Source organism: Heliangelus exortis, chromosome 11 (genome assembly GCF_036169615.1).
Source record: "Heliangelus exortis chromosome 11, bHelExo1.hap1, whole genome shotgun sequence".
In the NCBI taxonomy this organism is placed as follows: Eukaryota; Metazoa; Chordata; class Aves; order Apodiformes; family Trochilidae; genus Heliangelus; species Heliangelus exortis.
Window position 1 is genome coordinate 3,603,345 of NC_092432.1, and position 19,948 is coordinate 3,623,292.

At 46.3% G+C, this 19,948-nt stretch overlaps 1 protein-coding gene across 4 annotated transcripts; it reads left to right on the top strand.

Moving 5' to 3' along the window:
• Window positions 1-681: 681 nt before the first annotated feature.
• On the top strand, window positions 682-19,143 carry LYSMD4 (LysM domain containing 4). 4 transcript variants are annotated; one of them, XM_071754242.1, is made up of 5 exons: window positions 682-1,141; window positions 5,222-5,451; window positions 7,705-7,766; window positions 11,520-11,816; window positions 15,263-19,143. In XM_071754242.1, the coding sequence occupies exons 4-5, from the start codon at window positions 11,535-11,537 to the stop codon at window positions 15,809-15,811; spliced, it is 831 nt and encodes a 276-aa protein (XP_071610343.1). In that variant the 5' UTR covers window positions 682-1,141; window positions 5,222-5,451; window positions 7,705-7,766; window positions 11,520-11,534; the 3' UTR covers window positions 15,812-19,143. The 4 variants fall into 4 exon arrangements, with proteins under 4 accessions (XP_071610343.1, XP_071610342.1, XP_071610341.1 ...); XM_071754241.1 differs by lacking the exon at window positions 682-1,141 and having other exon boundaries at window positions 5,144-5,456; XM_071754240.1 differs by lacking the exon at window positions 682-1,141 and having other exon boundaries at window positions 5,144-5,451.
• Window positions 19,144-19,948: the final 805 nt, after the last annotated feature.

Sequence of the window (19,948 nt, forward strand, 5' to 3'; positions counted from 1 at the left end):
GTAATGTTGATCATATAATGATCCATATCTGATAGTTTTATTATGATTTTCTTGAGCAAGTTGAGGCAATGCTACCCAGCAGTTCACTGGTGCAGAAGCACACCCCAGTGTTACCTCAGATATTTTTACAGGCAAAATTACACTTTCTCCCAGCAATAAATGGAGAAGAATGGGGAGGAAAGCAAAGGAAAAAAGCCCAAGGATGCACTGTTCTCTCCTGATGGCTTAACTCAGTTCTGCAGCACCATTTCCCATCTGTCTTTCACATCATTCTGAGATTGCTCTCCAAGAGTATCATATCAATAGATCCTTTCTCAATTTAGTCACTGCCTCTGAGCCAGGTTTTTTTTTCTAGTTCAGTAACTGGCACAATGTTTGCATGAACTCTGTCAACTTGTTGCTCCTCTATGTTCTTTGCTAAAATGATTCCCATTAGCAATCCTCTTCCCTAGGGCAAACACAACCAAACCAAATGAATCAGAGTTAAACAGAGAGAATTAGTGCTTATTCTTTCTTTTCTTTTTTCATGCCTATCTATTTTTTTCTCCATTAGCAAATTCAGTCCAGCTACTTTTGCTCTTGTTAATTCACTGTAGCTTCCATCCACAGGCTGTGGGTTAAACATTAACAATGACACCAGGGGATTGTGCTTTGCTTTTAGCAAGACCTTAGCAGTTGTGTGGTTTGAATTTTAAGGAATGGGGTGAAGAGGGGGGTTGTCTGATCCACTGCCACCTGGTTTTCTGTGGTGTTCATTCTGTTGGTGGTAACATCACAGCTGGGAGCACAATGGAAAGACAACACCTTGCACCTTTCATTTACTCATTTGTCACTTGAATTGTCATAACAATTCCTCTTCTTTTTTTTTTTTTTTTCTTTTCTTTTTTTTCTCTTGTATTTTCTCAGATTTCTGTACTCCAAAAGGCTGCACAGGGTCCTGGCAGCACTTCTCCAGGATCCTGGCAGATATTAGGGCCAAGCATCAAAGCCACCATGCTCCCATCTTCACACATACCATGCTGACAGCCTCCTGATGGGCATTGACCCCAAAGCCATCTTCTCTCTGACCTTCCTGGAGAAGCCCATGGTGAAACTCCTTTCTTGCATCCAGGCCTTGGACCTAAAAAGTCTTCCCTGTGAGGTTGGTGTCTGCATGGTGTGAGCAGGACTGGGAACTTGGGCATCAAAGTCCAATGTTTCTCTGATTTTGATCATTCTGTTGGAACCTTAAGGAAATGGTTGGGAATATTGTAAAGCAGCTCCAGGCAGTGGAAGTGTTTCAGCAAAGGATTGCATGGGCTCCTGGTAATTATTCTCTGCCTGTCCAACTGTGCAGGGAGCTGCAGCATTAACCAGCAGGGACACAACCCACAGAGGAAAAGACATTGTTCTACCCTTCTTTCTTTTCCTTACAAGAGACTGATTCGGCTCCTTGTGCTTTGTTTGGTACCTGGTGATCATGCTGCTAGTGTTTGTGGCACTTTGCTGGTGTTCACAGTTTGCAATTGCATTTTTTTCTAAGTCTTTAGTGGCAACCAGACACATCCTTCAGTGCTTAATGCACACTTGACCCAACTTTTCTGGGCTGTGCTGACATGGCAACACCTTGTGCAGCCTTGGGTGAGTGAGTTCATCTCCTGTAACAGGCAATAGCTGAGGTACCTTTATAGCATGGCTTGGCTGTGGCTTTGTAAAGCACTTCATGCTCCTTGAAAGGAATAAGGTTAAGTGCCAGACTGTCCTGTTGTTTCATAGTTAAAGCTTGTCTGAGGTTATGGTTTGAAACAAATAGAAAACAACAGCCAAAATAGCTTGGTTGTCCTTAGTGATGGTCAGTGAGTGGTTTGGGGCATTTGCACAGCCCAGTTACTGCAAGGGCAGAGCCAGCCTGGGGCTGGGACCACTCTGTTGAGCTGTGTACAGGATGTGAGAGCTGTATCAGGGCTGTGCTTAGCTTTAGCTTTTGCTGTAACAATTACAAGTGATAAAATGCCAGGTTTCCCAGTTTTCCTCCCCACAAGTTGCTTTAAAGGGACTGAAGGCAGATCCTGCTATAGCTTAGTGCACTACAAGCCAACTCAAATGACTCCCCACTGTCTTCTCATCTACAGGAGACTCTTAATGCCCTGAGCCTTTGCATGTCCTGGCACACAGCCCAATTGAAGCATGAGCTCCAACAGAAGTTTTAAATTTAAAGCTGTTCTTTTGGCTTCAGAAATTCACAGATTGAAGCTGAGAGATGCAATTTGACTGTTTACTTGCAGATCTGCACCAGCCCTGCTGTGCTATTGCACTCGCCTCGGGCAGGCAGTTGTGTTAACAGCACTTTCCAATTAAAGTAGCAGCCTCAGTTACAGAAAATGCTTTTCCTATCTGGGCATTTATCTGATTTTATTTTTTTTTTTTAATTACTCATGGAGCACAGGGCTGGTTTGTTTCCCATCCCTAATAATAATTAATCCGTCATCATTTCTGGTGAGTGGGCTGCCTTTTGTTGGCTTTTTGTTTATTTTTGGTTGGTTGGTTGGTTTTTGTTGTTGTTGTTTTGTTTTGTTTTTTAATGTCTTGCCATTTCCAGCATGGGCTGAGGCCAATACCACTCAGATACCATATTATCACACTGTGGGGAGCACTGATATGAGCAGGCAGGCAAATGATCAGGATAATCAGGTGCACAAGCAACTCCTGAAGTCCTGTTCACCCAGAACAGGAAAAAAAAAATTAAAAAAAAAAAATGTCCTGTTCTGGAAATAGCCCTGACAGAAAATCCCAGTGCCTTGCTATGTAAATTATGGCCATTTCTTTGGCTGAAATGTTCCTAGTCTGAAAACCTGGCTTTTAAGACCTTTACAGCCAAGATCAAGGCTTTCACGACAATAAATGATATCAGATGAATCCTGCATCTTTCTTCATGGTGCAGCCAGATAAGAGCAGCTTTTTACATTTCACCTCCTTGAAAGGGCCATGCTGGGCTCCATCCATCCTGCCTGTAGTGCAGCAAGCTCAGCAGGACTTGTCAGGTGGGATACAGTGGAATCTGAGCTGAGACCTGGGATTTTCACTCCAGCCATAGTTGCCATTGCAGACAGTGCTGTAACTGTCTGCTGGTTTAATGTTCTTTGTAACATGAGCACAGAACTGCTTAGGCTGGGGCTGCAGGGACTGGAGGAGGACCAGATGCAATGACAAAAGCACAGGTTTCAGAGCTGACATCCTGTCCCATGAGGCCACAAAGCCCCTCTCTCCTGTGGCAGCCTTTGCCCACAGTTTGTTCAGCTGTAGCTGTCACTCTGGGTTTGTGCACAGCACAGTGAACTTCCAACCTTGGAGCACCTCAGTTCTGCAAGACCCTTGCAGGGATGCTACAAGTACAGACTCCCAGATGGACAAGAAAGCAAAGCCTGCTGCTGCCCCCATGTGTTATTTGCTCATTATTGTTGCTACTCACCAGTAAAAGACTGGGAACCCCCTTGGCAAGCATGGAGAGCCAGGCTAAGTGCAGCACAGCTCCTGAGGTGAAAGATCTTGCTTTGGTGGAAGACTTTTCTATTTCTTCTGTTCCTTCCACAAGCTCATGGCCTTCCCTGGGGTATCTTATATTAAAAAAATTGCAAAGTCAGATGGGACGTGTTCAGGAGGGAGACAAGTTGGAGACAGCATGGAGGCAGGTGGTACACAGCAAAGCCCAGAGGTGTCATCCTCTCGTTGTGAAAGGGTGCATGTGCAGCACTCAGAGGCTGCCATGCAGTGCTGAGCAGTATCAGATATCAGGACAGTGTGTTCAGGCTTCTTGGCTCAGGCCACGAGGAGCACAGAGTGAGAGACAGCTCTTGGCAGGCTGAGCTCACATGATAAGGTCATTGGAAAGACAAGTGATGCTTTCATCAACCTGTCTTTCCCCAGCACCAGCACCAGCCTGAGCAAGGACTCACTCTGTGCTCCTGTACTATCCTGTGCTCCACATGGTGCCAAGGACATAAACTTCCTCACAATTACATTGGAGCTGTGTCCTTTCCAACCTGTGTCTCAGCCCCCAACTCCCATCCTTTTTGGCCCTGTTTGCTTCCAGTTCTGAACCATTAAATCACCTCTTGGAAGATCAGTGGCACCTCTCAAGCAGAAGGGAGATCAGGCTGTAGTTACTGACTGTTAATCTGTTGCTTGCCAGCAGTTACAGTTCACCTTTTGGAGGGTCACTAGGGATCTCATGGTTTTGTCCTTCTCTGTGGTGCAGTACTTAGTTGGAGCTCCATGCTAATTATTCTGGAGTTCATCAATCTCAGCAGCTTCCTGAAGCCTGGGTGATAGGTTGGTAGCAGCAGCCAAACTCTCCCTGGCTGACTCTCACTGAACCTGTTTGTGGCTCTGGGGGGTTCTGACCATCAGGAACCCAGCTTCTTGGAAAGATAGGGTTGGCTGTTTGCTGTCCTTTCACCAAGAGACTTTTTGGTCCTGGCACCATTAAGAGATGGGCCAAGGAGCAATGCCTTGCCAGAACATTGTCCACAGAGTGGCCTGGACACTTCCTAGAGCTCTCCCAGAACATCTGAAGGGAACAACATGCATTGGCAGGGCTTATGTGCTCCAGCAATTGGGGATTGCAAACACATGCTTCAGCTATGCAAGAAATCTTTGACTTGTTCTGAATGTGATTCTGCCTGGGTTTCTTCCCAGAAACATTCCTGTTCTTCACAATTTACCAGTTGCAGGAAGGGAGAAGAGGGAGGAGGGATTTTAAGAGTAAGAGAGAGGAAAGGGAATGAATCTTACAGTGCTTTCCCCAGCCAAATTCTTCCAGAAGGACAGGGTGTGGAGTAAGGACTCCAGAATTTGGCACAGTCCCAAGAAAATACAACCTTCAAAATTAAAACCACTTTTAATTAGTCATCTGCTTTTATAGGAAGAATAAGTCTGTTTTGCTCAAATAATTCAGTGCCTGCTATCACATAAACCAGACAGTCCCTGCCAAAAGGTGCTGTGTGATAGAAGGCAAGCACAGAACTAGGTCTCTGAGCAAAGACACCTTATCTCCTCCAGGAGACAGCAGTGCTGCTTAGATCTGTGTTCTGGTTCCTGAGATAAAAGTCTCATTCCTGAGAGTCACAGCGTACGTGAGAGAGTTGCAAATGTGTTCCTTGTAGGTGGGAGTAATTTGATGTCTGAGCTGGAGATGAATGATGAAGCTGGGTCTTTATTATAACACCTGCTCTGTTACAAACAGGAGAAAAAGCTTGCGAGGGTGGAGGCAAGAGCTGTGCTTCTGCCCTGGAAGAAGTCCAGATGCAACTACTTAAGCTTTCACCTGGTTCCTGGGAGTGTGAAGTTTCAGCCCAAGTCCCTTCAAGAGCAGCCCACGACTGGAGGAGCCCTCCCATGCTGAGCTGCCCATGGCTGGGTGTGGAACCTGCTGAGCCAGAGAAGCATTTCCAACAGGAGAAACCATTAAAAGAGGCAAGGTGCAACCCACTGCTACCAAGCATGCACTCAGAGTAACCTCCACAGCTCAATTAACTATATTAAGTGCGTGCCTATAATTAATTTAATTTAACTGTGGTTTTCTTCCCTGTGTTGTGTGCCTGCTGCATCAACCTCTTAAACTTATTGCTGTGTATGTAAGTCAATCAAACACTGCCCACATCAGCTTAGTCACCCACAGCCACCAGGAAGGGCATTTTTTGCTGTGTTTGGCTTGTACTTGTGCCTTAATACAGGGAGTAACTTCACTGAAATCAGTTATGCCACATTAGCCCAAAACCAGAGAAAAGCCCAGCATTTATAAATTATTTGCTATAAAGGCATCATAATTTCTGTGATGCCATGTCCTGACCATGCACCTGGTTTGCTGCAGCTGCTTTCCAGTCTCCCACTGGGAAACAATGAAATAAAGATAGAAGGTATACTAATATTTTTCTTTTTCTTTTTTTCTTTTAATAATTCAGCAATATCAGAAATATCAGCAGATTCCTGTTGCCTCAGAGTGCTGAGGCTCCCTCCTATAGCCTCCCCCTGTATATGCTAAACTGAACAGGATTAAGTGGTTGATACTAAGAAGCAGAGGCTCAAGAAGTATTTCCTTAACTTGGGCAGTCAGGATGGTAGTTTGCTACTTGTGCAGCTCCCTTTCTTCATCTTTTATTGACATTTTTACATTTTTATTGTTAATAGCCCACATGGTGAAGGAACAGGTGAATGCTTTCAGTCCAGTCTTGTTTTATTAATCCCAAATCATGGATCAAGTTACAATTAATGATGGCCCTGGTGATTTATGAATTGTAATTTTTACTCCTACTAGTGCTGGACAGGTGGAAACCATCTGAGCAGCCTGAGCAGCTGTAGCCTGAGCCTCAGTAAGCTTCAATGTTCTAGGTATGAAGTGGTCCACCTGTGAGCAAGAGAGACTGGAGCTGCTTTTTGCTGGTTGCACATTAAGTTGTTCATAGGGTGGAAAGCAGAATATCACTGAGTGAGCTGTAATCCAACAAGTTGTTGCAGAACTTTAAGAGGCTGCTTAAAGGGAAGCAAGGAAAGACACAAGGAGTATGTGTCTGACAGCTCTGATGCTTCTGATGTAAGCCTGAAAAATGAGGAACAAAACCAAAGTGATGAAGAGAACAGCAATTCTGAATCTGAGCAGGAACTTGCAGGAATCACAGGGACAAAAGAGGAGAGCTGTATTCTAGATTATGCTCTCTTTGGAAAGCTCCACCCAAGACCTTCATTAAAATTTTGGTTCTTTATCACACAGTGGTTAACTCTGACATTCCCTGGGAAGGAGCTTGCTGGCTGGTCCCCAGTATCATGGCCACGTTTCTACTTTGGATTAAGTGAGAATGAGCAGACTTTCTCAGTTCTCTTGCCCTCTGCATTGGCCTAAGTCAGGAGTAGGAGGATTTCTTCCTGAAATTCGAGGGATCTATGACCCTTATGTTGTTTGTATGTGCATAAAGACTGAACCATTCAGCTCTCAGACAGCCTTCACTTGTTTGGGGCTTTGCAGCTCTCACTATCTGCTAACAAAAAAAATATTCCAATTATTTGGAATGATTACATCATCCACACAACTGGCCTGGAGCCAACATCAGCTCTCCCATAAAACAGACAGTTATTTCTTGCTCAGAATTACCATATTCTTCCTTCTCATCAATTGAGTTTCAGCATGGTGAGACCACTGGGAAGCAGTAACATTTGCAGGAACAAAGCTGCTGAGCAGACACATCCCTCAGTTCATTTGGCAGCCAGGTCTGAAATGATTTCTCTGCTGATTGCTCACATGCCACCATGTCTCTCTACATGCTGCTGTAGTGCTGGGATGCTTTATATCCATGTAATGCCTGTGGGTCTAGAAGCCACCAGAAAATGGACTGGGAATTTCTCCATGTCCTGTTTGAAGTGAACTTGCCAAGACACATCCAGGTCCTATGGAGTTGTATGTCAGGTTTCTGGAAGTAAGAAAGGTGAAGAACCTTTCCATGAACTAGGGCAGAGTTGGTCCCTGCAGACTCTTCCATAGGCAACCAGAAACAAAATCCTGAACTGCTTTAATTTCCCATAACAGGAAGGAATCAAATTGCCAGTAAAAGTGCCTATGAAGGCAGAAAAAAAACCAGATTGAAATGGGCCTTTTTATCTCCTTTCCACTTGGTAAGGACCTGACGGACTCTTAACTGGTGGGTTTTGTTCTAAGGATTTAATTTTCTCCTTTAGGACTGCTGGCAGAGTTCCTGGACAGACAGAGAAGAGCTCAGAGACAGTACAGAAAGCTGGAGGTTTGTCTGTATGGGGATGTTTAAATCTTGGTTACAGATTACCCACTACCTTGTGTTAAGGGGCACTCTTGCACGTGGTGGTCTGCAAACATTTCTTCCAGGATGGGACCATGACCCAGTGTCCAGCTCAGTCTGTGGAAATATGTGAATGAGCTCAAACAGTTTGCAATCAATTGACACCAGTTGAGTACTTCTGTGTTTCCATGTTTACAATTTGTGTAGACAAATCTGAGAAGGGACGTGATTTATGGTCTGACAATTAAAAGCTTTTTTGCTTGATTTCCTTAACAGATGTTTCATCCCAACAGTTGGGAGAAAAGCACCTATTCATAAGGATTCTGTAAGGATCTTTCAGCTGCAGGATGAAGCAATTTCCCATCTACATTTCCTGGTGTCTTTCCATGAGATCAATGAATAATTCTTCCTGATCTTTTAAACATTAGAAAAATAATAAGTAAATGACAGTTTAGGAGAAGTAAGCCAACCCAGACTTAGCCCTGTCAGCAGAGTCTGGTTGTTTCCCCCACATTTCCAGATCACCTCAGCAGTTGTATTTTCCAGGTTTGAGCAGGTTACCCCGAGTAACCTGGATTTGTTTGACAAAGCCTGATTATTAGTCATAACTTTTGAACCTCAGTAGTCACAGAGAGATTATGAGTGGCTCAGGAAGGCATTTTGGCATGTCTCATCTAGTCTCCATGCTTGTAGAGCCCTCTCCAGCACACTAAATCCATCGTCTGTTGGGTCAGAAAAATACGTGAGCTGGCTGAGCCCCAAAATCATCTGGTCATGAGACAAACTGGCCCAGGGATGGAGGGAAGGAAATCCTAATACCTGCTTGGAGATTGGGCCCATCTCACTGCTGGGAGGAGCTGGGCTCAGCCATGGTCCTGCCTGGCCACCATCCCACCACCCTTCCAGCCCTGCCAAAACCACTCAGCCCCACAAAGTTGTGTGGGCAGGATAGAGCTGTGGGGAAGCAATGGCTGTGGCTTAAAAAAAGAAAAAAAATAACATCAGTGGCAGGGGAACCTTCCTTTCTCTCCAGTTTGTCAACTGATGTTGCATCTAACCTCGTGATAGAGAGAAGATGCTCTCCCCTCTTGCCTCCCCTGCACCCAGTTTGCTCAAGACAAGGCAAAGGGCCAGCAGCTGCTGTTCCTCACCAGAGACCTTTGTGGGGCAAGAGGTGCCTGGCTAATTCATGCAACCAGGAAATATTTCTCCCTCCCCATCTCAGAAAAGCTTTGCATGTGGAACTTGTTAAAGATGTGTCCTGAGCTTGTGTTTTTTAAACATCAGCCACGACTCAGGATGGGCCAAGGAAAACATACCAAGTGGGGAATACTCCTCCTCAGCTCCAGGAAGGGCTCTGAGGGCACTGGTTTTGCAGTCCAAGGTTTTGATCTCCAGCCTGCTGGCAGGGCCATGCCGTGCCCAAGATGGGGCCAAGTTTACTCAGGGTGGAATAGATCTGTGCCTGATCAATCTATTGACAATCTCGTAACCAAAATTGTATAATAACTGTGTATAGAGGCAGTGTAGTGCACTTCATTGCAGTGACACCACACGTTTGGCTGTACAGATACACAGCTGGTGAAGGGACCTGAGCACGAGTCCTGTGAGGAAGGGCTGAGGGAGCTGGGGGTGTTAAGGCTGGAGAAGAGGAGGCTCAGGGGAGACCTCATCACTCTCTACAACTCCCTGAAAGGAGGTTGGAGCCAGGGGGGGGTCGGGCTCTTCTCCCAGGCAGCTCTCAGTAAGACAAGAGGGCATGGACTTAAGCTCTGTCAGGGGAGATTTAGGTTGGATATTAGGAAAAAATTCTTTACAGAGAGGGTGATTGGAATGGGCTGCCCAGGGAGGTGGTGGATTCTGCATCCCTGGAGGTTTGTATAAGGAGACTGATGTGGCACTTGTGGCACTCAGTGCCATGAACTAGTAGCCACGGTGATAGTGGATTAAAGGTTGGATTGAGGTCCTTTCCAAGGCGGATGATGATTCCGTGACACTGCCCCGCAGCTCTTGCGAGCTCTTGGCTCACAGGAGCCGCGGGCTGGGGAGCGGGACGCGGGCCCTTTAAGAGAGCTCCCCCCCTCCTGCACCGCCCAGCGCTCACCGCTCAACCAGCCCCGGCTCCGCCTCCCTGCGCCGCCGCCCATTGGCCAGGAGGTGCTGAGGGTCCCGCCTTCCGGCGCTGGTAGCCAATGGGAGGAGAGCTGGGCGAGTCCGGGTTAGGTTGGTGCGTGTGGCCGATGGCCGGCGAGCGGCGGGTCAGTGCGGGGGAATCGGGACAGGGCCCGCCGTGGGCGCTGAGGGGGAGAGGGGCGGAGCCTGCGGGGATCGGGCCCCCTGAGGGGTTGCGGGGAGCGGGAGCCTCCGAGGGGATCGGGAGCCTCCGAGGGGATCGCCCTCACCTACCCCCCCCCCACCCCCCGGGGGGAGCGGGGCCCCTGAGGCGCTGAGGGGAGCGGGGCCCTTTGAGGCGCTGAGGGGAGCGGCGCGAGGCTGTCGCGCGGGCCGCCGCCTCCATGGGCCCTGTGGAGGCGCCGGGAGCGGTGCGGGGAGCGGAGCGGAGCGGAGCGGCCATTCCGGGCTGGGGGGGAGCCCTCTGTCCTGACGAAACGGGGAGAGGGTGGCGGGGAGGCGAGCTCCGGACTCCGTGTGATTGCCGGCACCTGGCTCGCCACATGGGTCGGTGTGGGATGGGAGTCGGGCCCGGTACCCGCACCCCTGACCCAGCGGGGAGGGAGTTGGGGCGGCCAGAGCCGCCTGAGGAGAAGAGTTCTGGCCCTCCCTGGGGAGAAACGAGTGAAGTGGATCGGGAGAGCTCCCTCTGAGGAGGGCGCTCGGCTTACAGTTTATGAAAAGTGTCCCACAGCAGCGTCCAGGGAGAACGTGGCCTTCGGTTCATCTCCTCTGGCACAGCTGTGGTTCCCTGCAGCCTGCGGCTGCCATGCTCAGTGCTAGCAAAACCCCTAAAAAGTAGTGGTTTCACCATGAGAATCCCTTACGGGTAGATCGAGAATATTGAGGTCGATGAGCATGAGGGCTTTCTTACCTGTACCCGGCTCTGACAAATGATTTTGTGGTGCTTGAGGACTGAAGGAAAAAAAAAAAACCCAACAAACAGAAGTAGCTTCCTGATGACTTACTGCTGTAGCCCCAGTGACAAAGTGCTCAGGCAGGTTCATGTGCTACCATGTCATTCAGGTTGAATGTGTGGCTTGAGCTGCCCTTATATTAAAAAAAGGTATACTTTGATGAAATTAAAACGTGGATTCGCGTAGAGTAGAAAACCAAGAACTTCTGGAAAGGTGACATACAGTGTAATTCTGGTCAGTTTTTAATGTGTATTGATAGGAGATCTGATGTAGTCTTATTTTTTACCATAATTAAAGTCACTTGGATCACGACTCTTCTGCTTTTTAAATGAAACTATAGAAACCTGTATTTATTATATGTAGCAAGATGATGTTGTTTAGTGTTTTGTCCATAATTAGAACACACCCCTCCCAAAAAAAAGAAAAAGGTTTGAAAATAATTGTGCATTGTTGCAGTTTGTATACATAAGGTTTCTCCATTGCATCTTTTGGATTTGCCCCTGAGAGGACTGGGTAGACAGAAGGCTGTGTATTTGTGCACATGTGCAATCACTGTGCTTTTTGTTCATTCTCCCACATCTTACGTGCTAAAAAATAAACACCGGTGGCCAGGAAATTCAAAATATTTGCTTTTTCTCTTTTGTTCCAGGTGCTGGTCTAAAAGATGAGGCTGAATGAGAGCCGGACAAGAACCTTCCAGGCTCCTGTCACCATCCATAATTATCCGGGCAGGCAGGTGTATGTGTTCCCAGGTGCCAGGTCTGACTCAGAAGAGTCAGAGGAGGAGGAACTCAATGTCATGGAACTGCGACCCAGGGGCAGGGAGCAGCAGCAGCAGCAGCGGTGCAGCGCTTCTCGGGACAGAGCTGGAGATGTGGTGCTGCTGGAACGAGAGATTACAGAGGATGATAATCTTAACAAGCTAGCCCTGCAGTATGGTTGCAAAGTAAGAGCCATCTCTCTTCTGTATTAATTACTTTAGGGGTATTTTAGGTGTAGTAGCTGGGTAAAATTGAGATAGAGATGGAGAAAAAAAAACACAACAAAAAAAAGAGTTCTTTAGCTAGCAGCCTGGGAAGATACTGTCAACCCCACACCATGTGTGACCTGCTTAATTTAATCCTGTTTAATTTGAGTGACTAAGTGCAGTGTAGCTGTCATGGTTTGTACTTAGTTCTTTGAAGGTAAAAAGTAGGAAGCTGACACAGAAATGAGGGTGAGAGCTCTTCTACCAAGGAACATACAGCTTTTGAGGCAAACTGGACAGTACAAAGAAATACTGCTCAGGTGGGGTCTGGTTTAGTTTGGTTTTTATTTGGTTTTTATTTGTTTTCTAAAGGTATGAGCTTACAAGTTGCACAGAAGGTCTAAGAATAGCAGGAGCGGACTGGGAGAGATGTCAAAGTTCAGGTGGCAGAGCCCAGGTGCTGGCTGTGCATGTGGGTTTTGGTTGTTTGCTCTGAGTGCATGTGGTTCAGGCATCTGCAGGCAGAGGGGAGTGTGTGCACAGGGTGAATTTTCTCTGGAGTTGGAGCATACCACAAAATAGGTTTTCTTTATTCTGAAGCAGAACGCTTTATTAAAAAAAACTGTTCAAAAGTTTAATTACCTGTTCTGAACATGAGAAGTAGCTCGCTGTTGAGCAGCTAAAGCTGTATTTTTAGAACTTCCTTTATCTCCAAGCTAGACTGTGATTAAAAAGTTCCATGTTGCAAACAATTGGACCGTGACCTGGATGGGGATAATGATACACTACTGGCTCAACTGCTGCAATAGTATTGCAGTCTGTCTTGCTTAACAACACAACAGCTGTGTGATGCAGCTGAAGCAAGAGGGCTTAGAGGAATTTCGACAATTCCTCCCCTCCCATTCCCTTAGGAACAAAAACAAAACAAAAAGAAACCCTTCTACGTTCTGCTGAGGAGCCTGGTGCATGTGAAGAAGCAAGTCTGGTAGGACTTGAATAGGCTTTGATTGGCATCTGTAGAGCCTGAGAACTCTGAGCAGGGACAGTTGTGTCATTATGGTTGCAGCAGTTGGGTGGAGTCAAGGGAGGAAGGTTCTGAACAACTCTTTGGGTCTATGGCAGGGAAAAGGCTGCTGTGCCCCCTGTACCAGAGCTCAGGAGGACTCAGTCCTGTGTCTCTGCCACAGTTCATCTGCCTCCTCTGCTGCCCTGCAGACTGTCAGGTAGATCTGCTCTGCCTGCCCTGCTGCAGGCTGCTGGGTTTATCTGGTGGGGAAAGCAAGCTGATAGGGAAGGACCAGGTAGTCCCTGCTGCCACAGGGAGAAAAACTGCCCTGCTGCCTCCCTCCCTTCCAGAAAGGGCAACTCTGACTTGTTCCAGTTAAACTGAAGAGGTACAGAAATGCTTATTACTGAAGGTTTGTGTATTTGTCTGTTTACAGGCTGGCACTGATCAATTTTTGTGTGTTTTGTTTTACTTGCACAATCAAGCAATTCCTGAAAGGCTGCCAGGACGTCAGCGAGGATAATTTGTAGCCACAAATATGTTCAACTGTGTTTAAAAAAAAAAAAACAACAGGATGATCTTCTCCTTTAAATGAGTGGGAACCCAGTTACTGGTTTCAGAGTCATCAGGGCCTCCTTGTGGTGGGGGTATTAAGACAGTGCAGCAAATAGCTGCATAGTGTGTGTGTGGTACACAAACCTTGGCAGAGAGGCAAAGAACTTCAAAATTCTCATTTTTAGTCTTGACCATTTATAGTCTTGGCCTGCTTTTGGCATTGTTCTTAGCTGGGACAAGAGGAGCTCATGGCAGCCAACAAAATGGGTACAGAAAATAAGCCTACATGGCTTGTGCAGCACAGTGCTCTTGCCTGCTTCCCATCAGCTTTGTTTGTTGTTCCTGCATGAGTGCTGGTCCACTTGCTCCTTTCTAAAGCCCTAACACAACATTGCAGTGTTTGATTGCAGACACTGCAGGGGATATTTACTGTCCAAATAATTTGTTTTCATTGGAACAACACCAAAAATCAAAGCACCACCTCATGCAGCATCCTCCAACCCATGGGGACTCCCTGCAGGGGAGGGAGGGCTGCCTTCCCCCTGGCACCTCCTGTGCTCCTGGCAGCCAGCTGGCAGCACCACAGCCTGCAAGGAGCCCTCAATGTGTGTTGTGATGGCAAAGGAGTTGTTTGGGCTCCCTTCTGGTGTGGTGTGCAGTGTCTTTAAAAGGAGCTCTTTGCTCTGAACTGTCAGTGATGGTGGCTCTGATGGCACTTACAGGTGTGCTTAGGAAGTTAAGTACTTTCTGGAGTGTTACTTTGCCAGTTTGGTTGGTACGCTCAAGGCTCTGAATGCAGATCTTCTGTAAGATATGTTGGAGGTGGTTAACCTCTTCATGTTGCCTTTTTCTTTTCTTGGTTTGTGGTCCTGCTCTTTTATTTGTTCTCCATCTTTCAGCTTTTCCCTGGAGGTTCTTTTCTGTCTCCTTGGCTGCTCTGGAGAGCACCTCGCACACATTGACAGTCCTGTTCATTTTCTTTGACAGAGGATTTAAGGCAGCTGAGAAGCTGGTCTACTTACTTATTAGGTGGTTGTGAGTGCAGACAGTATTAAGCTGTCTTCTCCTTATTTAACAGTAAATAAAGAAACCCTGCCTTGCCTTTGTCTTTTCTTTGTTACCAGCTGTCCTTGTGACTTACTCAGTATGTGTGGTTTGCTCTTTCTTGCTCTTACTGCTGTTTGCATCACCGAGCTGTGTGGCAACACTGGTCCAAGCTGGAGACCCTACACAGCAGCCACCACAGATGGTCTCAGAGGCAGGGAGAGTATTGCCTTACCTGCACCTTCAGCAGCAGGAGCCAGCTGTGTGGAGCTGCTGCCATGCAGAAGTGGGGCAGTGCTTGGGCACACAAGGGAAAAGTGCTGGTGTTGGTGTGGGAGATGCTCTCCTGCTCTCTTCCAGGCTGTGACCTTGCTTTCAGAACTTGCTTTTCAGGGGTTTGCCTGCTTGTATCAATGTTCTCCTCTCATCTTAAACTCTCATGCATTGTTTAGGATATGAAAACTATTTTTTAAAGGGTCTGTTGTGAAGATTGTTCTTGCCTCAACTTGGATTAGAGAGTGAGAGAAGGTTAAAGAAAGCGAAAAGGAAAGAAAACCAGTATTAAGCAAACTGCAGCATTTAAGAGATGCCAGAGCAGTAGAGGAGGTTACAGACTCTTGATTAGGGAACCATCTCTATCCTGCAGGACCTGGAGCATCCTTGGAACAGTTGGGCAGTCCCTGCAGAACATTAAGCCACTTGGCAGCCAGAGCTTGCTTTTGTCCTCTGGCTGTTGCTTGCACTCCCATTTTGTAGCTACCTCCTGCTTCAGTACTGGGTTGTCCTACACTAACACTGATGTCCTTTTTGGGTTCTTTAGGTTGCAGATATCAAACGTGTCAACAACTTCATCCGGGAGCAGGACTTGTATGCTCTGAAGTCCATCAAGATCCCCGTGAAGCCCCACGGGCTGTTAACAGAGAACAGCAGAGATCTGAGGCCGCTCCTGGCAGCGCCCTCCCAGCCCCTGACACTCGTGGAGCTGCCAGAGCCCGAGGATGGTGCCAGCAGCTCTGCTGACCCCTCACACCTCAGTGACTACTTCAGAGGGATTGACAAGAGCATCCAGGATGCCGTGCAAGTCGAGGTCAAGCTGAACACAGAATATTGCATGGAAGCACCAGAGAGGCCGCTGCCCGAGTCAAGGAAGCAGAAGAGCAGTAATGGTGCAGACTGTGGAATCCAGTGGTGGAATGCAGTTTTTATTATGCTCCTGATAGGAATTGTGCTGCCAGTATTTTATATCATCTATTTTAAAACTCAAGGCCTGGTGGCCCATACCCCCAATGCAACACTAACCTCAAATATTTCAACAGAGGTATTGGAAGGGAAATTACCACAAAGCTCAGTTGTTCAAAAAAAGTCCTAAGGGATGGAGAGGCAACCAGACCCAGCCTCAGCTCTGGCACTGAAGCCCACATGCCAGTGAGTCTGACTCACGGGCAGTTCAGGGGGATAACAATAGATTTATTTTTTTTTTTTTTAGGTAGCTGATGTAATCCTAAACTTGACTGAAAGTGAGCTGAGGCGACTTTATGGACCAGTAAGGATGAGTTGTTACTTGTAAAGATCATTGATCAGTCAGATTCACATTCATGAGCTCTGTTGAGTATTTTGTAGCAATTTGCTCATTCTGGTTGCTTCAGGTATTTCTTGATGCCTTGTCTAAGAAGCAAAGCCTTTGCTGCTGCGATGGAGAGTGCAGTGTTGATGTGACTGGAAAGTTTGGGAGTTGTTTGCATTTTAAGAAAACACTTTTTGCTTAGAGTAGAAGCAGGAGCTCTTTCTCTGGACGTTCATTTTTAGGTCTGTCAGACCAAGGCATACTTTTAACCCCCAAAGGATGACTCTTGGTGTGTTAAGCTGGGGGTGGCACAGCACGAGGACACTGACAGCACCTCACAGTGTTTAAGTGGTGCTTGTTAGGCTGCTTCAAGCCCACCCCTGGGGAGAGCTCTTCTTGGTGAAATCTTTGAGATTTCTGCAATCCGGTGTCTCTGCAGGCAGAGCTCACTGCAGGCTCTGTGCTTCTGCCAGGGGACTGCTCCAGGGACTGATGCCCATGGCCAAAGAAAGAGTCCTGCAGGAGGATGTGAGCATGGTGTATACATGTATGCTCTTCTTGAAGGCTTGTTTTTGGGAGGAGGAGTAGCCAGTATTACCTTTTCTTAAAAAAATAATAGTAATTTATAATGGTGCAAACACACAATTTCAGCCGGGAGTTGCTGTCCCTTGTTGGCAAGAGAGAACATTGCTGAGTCACAGTTCATTTGCAAGGTCCAGGAAAGAAGCACTGCATTACTTTGAGCAGTCAAGGAGAGCAGAGCCCTTACAGGATGGGGACAGTGAAGCTGCTGCATGTTGGACGGTTCTGTGACCTGCTGACCTTGGCATTAAAAAGCTTCTGAGTGCATAGGAAAGAGCAGATCCTGAGGCTGGTGGAGTCCCAAGTGTCAGCAAGCCTGAGGTCTTAGGATGAGTCAGTGAACACTACATGCTGGAGGTGAGCAGAAAATTAGGATTTAGGATATTTTGCTGCAGAAAACTTAATTCAGCAGATTGAGGGACTGGTGGCAGAGGTGATGCACTCTTAGAACCAAACACTAAGGTATTCTGCAGCACAGGTGTGTAAAAACTGGCTGGGAGTGGGGTATCAGAGCCCCTTCCTGGGCTGCTGGCACAGAGCTTGGCTCCTCTCCCCTGGGGGCAGAGCTGGTGGGCAAGTGGGTAAAGCCACTGGTTGTCCCCTGCCCCTCCTGCCCCAGGTGCTGTCCCACTGCCTGCAGAGCAGTGTGAGGGAGGGTCCTTCCTGCAGTCCAGCTGCTGGGGGGCTGGTTGGTTTCTGGGGCTTTTTTTTTTTTTGTGTACAGCTCCATGAGTGAAGGCAAAGCTGGGTGAGAGCTGTGCCACAGGCTCCTGGTGCACAGATGGCCTAAGGAAGAGCAGCCTGACAGTGGCTGCATGGGAAGGGGTGACTGAGGCTTTTCCAGCAACATGAGGAACCCCACACCAAGCAAGCAGAACCATGTGATGTTAAAACAAAGGTGCTTCCTGCAGCCATCAGAAAAAAAATATGCTCAGGAAAGCCTGAGGGAACCCCATTTTGTAACTGAGGCCTCCAAAGTATCCTATACTGAAAAAAAGCAAAAACAACCTTGTACTTTTCTTCTGTGAAGGAAATGTGTCTCTCTTTGTTCTGGGGGCTGGGGGGAATATTATTACATTTTTAAATAAAGCCACATGCAATAAAAGCACAAGGGGCACCACCCACCCCAGATGACTTGTGGGGGATTTTTGTCACCATAACTAAGCCAGTGCTGATGCCACTGTCATCACCCAGAGCTGGACCTTGCTGCACCTCCACCTGACACTCAGTACAAACTCAGAAGGTTCTTACAGAGCATCAGTTCTTCGTTTCAATGTAATAATAAGTACATGTATTCCCAAGGAATCAAGAGGGGTTAAAAGAATCTCTGCTGCAGTTTAAAAAAACAAAAACAAAAACCCACAAAACCAGAACAAAACAAAACCCAACCAAACCACAACAATTTCAAGACTGAACCTGGAGAGTATTTCTGAGAGGAGCCAAAATGCACCAAAGAGGAGCATGCTCTGCAAACACGAGAGAGGCAGGAGTACACAGTAAAAGCCAGTATCTTTACTTTAGTGAATGCAGGATACAAATATTTTACAACAACCTCTAGCATTTTCTTAACCATTTGATAAAAAGTTCACTAGAATATTTATTGTATATTGAAGAAAAAACAACACATTCAGGGAAAAAAATTGAGATTAACTTATTTTTTTTCTTAAAAGATTCGTCTCAAGGATGGCAACAAAGTCCAGCTTGTGCCGCCAAACGGCTTTATCAGCATTAAACCGTGAACAGCTTCTTTGTGAACTGTTGACTACAAACATTTACCAAATACATAAATCTCTTTTAAAAAAGCCATTTTAAATATAGCAAAGCAGTGTTCTCTTGCACAGCAAAGTGAAGAAAGTTTCTACTAGGATTTAAATGTTTACATTTGTTAAGTCTTTCGTTCACATTCTAATTTCACTTCTTTCCCATGTTCAATTGCTAGGAGTTATTTTGTTCCTTATTTACTATGTATTTCTTGTGCGCACAGTAAATCACAAGTTTCTGATGCATTAGTGTCCTTTAAGTGAAAGGCAAGGCTAAAGCATTTTGCTCTGACGAATCCCTGATAATGTGTATTTTTAAACACTATAGTGAGAGCTCGCAGATGGAGAGGTGATTTGTCACAACAGCAGATAAAAATCTGAAATCATTCAGACTTCAATGGGTTCGGACTAGGATTGGAGCCACTTGCAAGTTGATTCAGTGTAGGTAATTTTAAAAAAGTCTTTTTTTTTTTTAACCTGTTGAAATATCTGTGCTATGATTTTTTTTTATTATTTTTATAAAACATTTTTTACAATTGCTAAAAAAGTATGTTCCAAAGTTAGTTACTTGCTATTAAAAATCGGAATTCCCATTTATTCAGCATTAGGAGTTTCCCTCCCCTGACAGGGGAGGTCTCACAGACTTGTTCTGCTGAATCTGTTGGAGGGGTGGGGGCAACATGTGAACCATCCCAGTTGCAGTTCTTCAGAACTGGTTACTGTTTTATATATTTTTTTAATTCATTGGTGCAGTTTCAGTACAAACTCTAACCCTTACGTAGCTTTTTTTTCTTTTAAGAAAACAGTAATCATACTGTTTAAAAACCTGCATAGAAATAAAGACTATTGAGATACAGTCAGCAAAGCCATCTTATAAGGCACACAAGAAAATAGACAGTAAATGTGAATGCAGAACTCCCACTCGGATGTACAGCAAAGTTCATATATGTGCATAAATAATGAAAAAAAATCACATAATTTTCCAGAGCATTAAAAGGTTCTCTGAAGTGGTAAGTGAATTCAGTCACTTTGGAAATGGTGTTGCCATTAGTTAAAGTGTCATTTTCTGCTACACTCCTGTAAACCAGTGACTAAACTCACCAACTGAACATTTCCAAAGGGAACCGAAACCTGGGCCCTGGCTGAGGTTCCCATGACAACAGCAGAGTGGGTTTGGAAGCTGCAGGTACTGAGTGCTCTTCAGTAACATCAGAGCAAGCAGCCCCCTTGGGTTCCCAGTTCTCACACTTCTGTTAAGTAAGTGAATTTTTTAAAATTACAAAAAAAAAAAAAAAAAAAAAAAAAGTAACACCCAAGCATAAATTTAATAAATACGACTGATGATAACTTTAACAGGGCTTGGATAACAAAACCACACTGTGGTTTGTCCCCCAGAACTAACCAGAACCACCAGCAGGAAGATGCCTTTGCATCCCCCCCATTAAATTCCCAGTACAGTGCAGGTGCAGAAGGTGCCAGGGGGCAGGGACCAGGTTTGGGCAGGGGAGACCCCTCCCCAGTGCACCCAACAGCCCCTGGTGTCACCCTCTCTACCCAGCTCTTGGCTCCTGGGACTTTCTGCTGCTCAAACCCAGCTTCT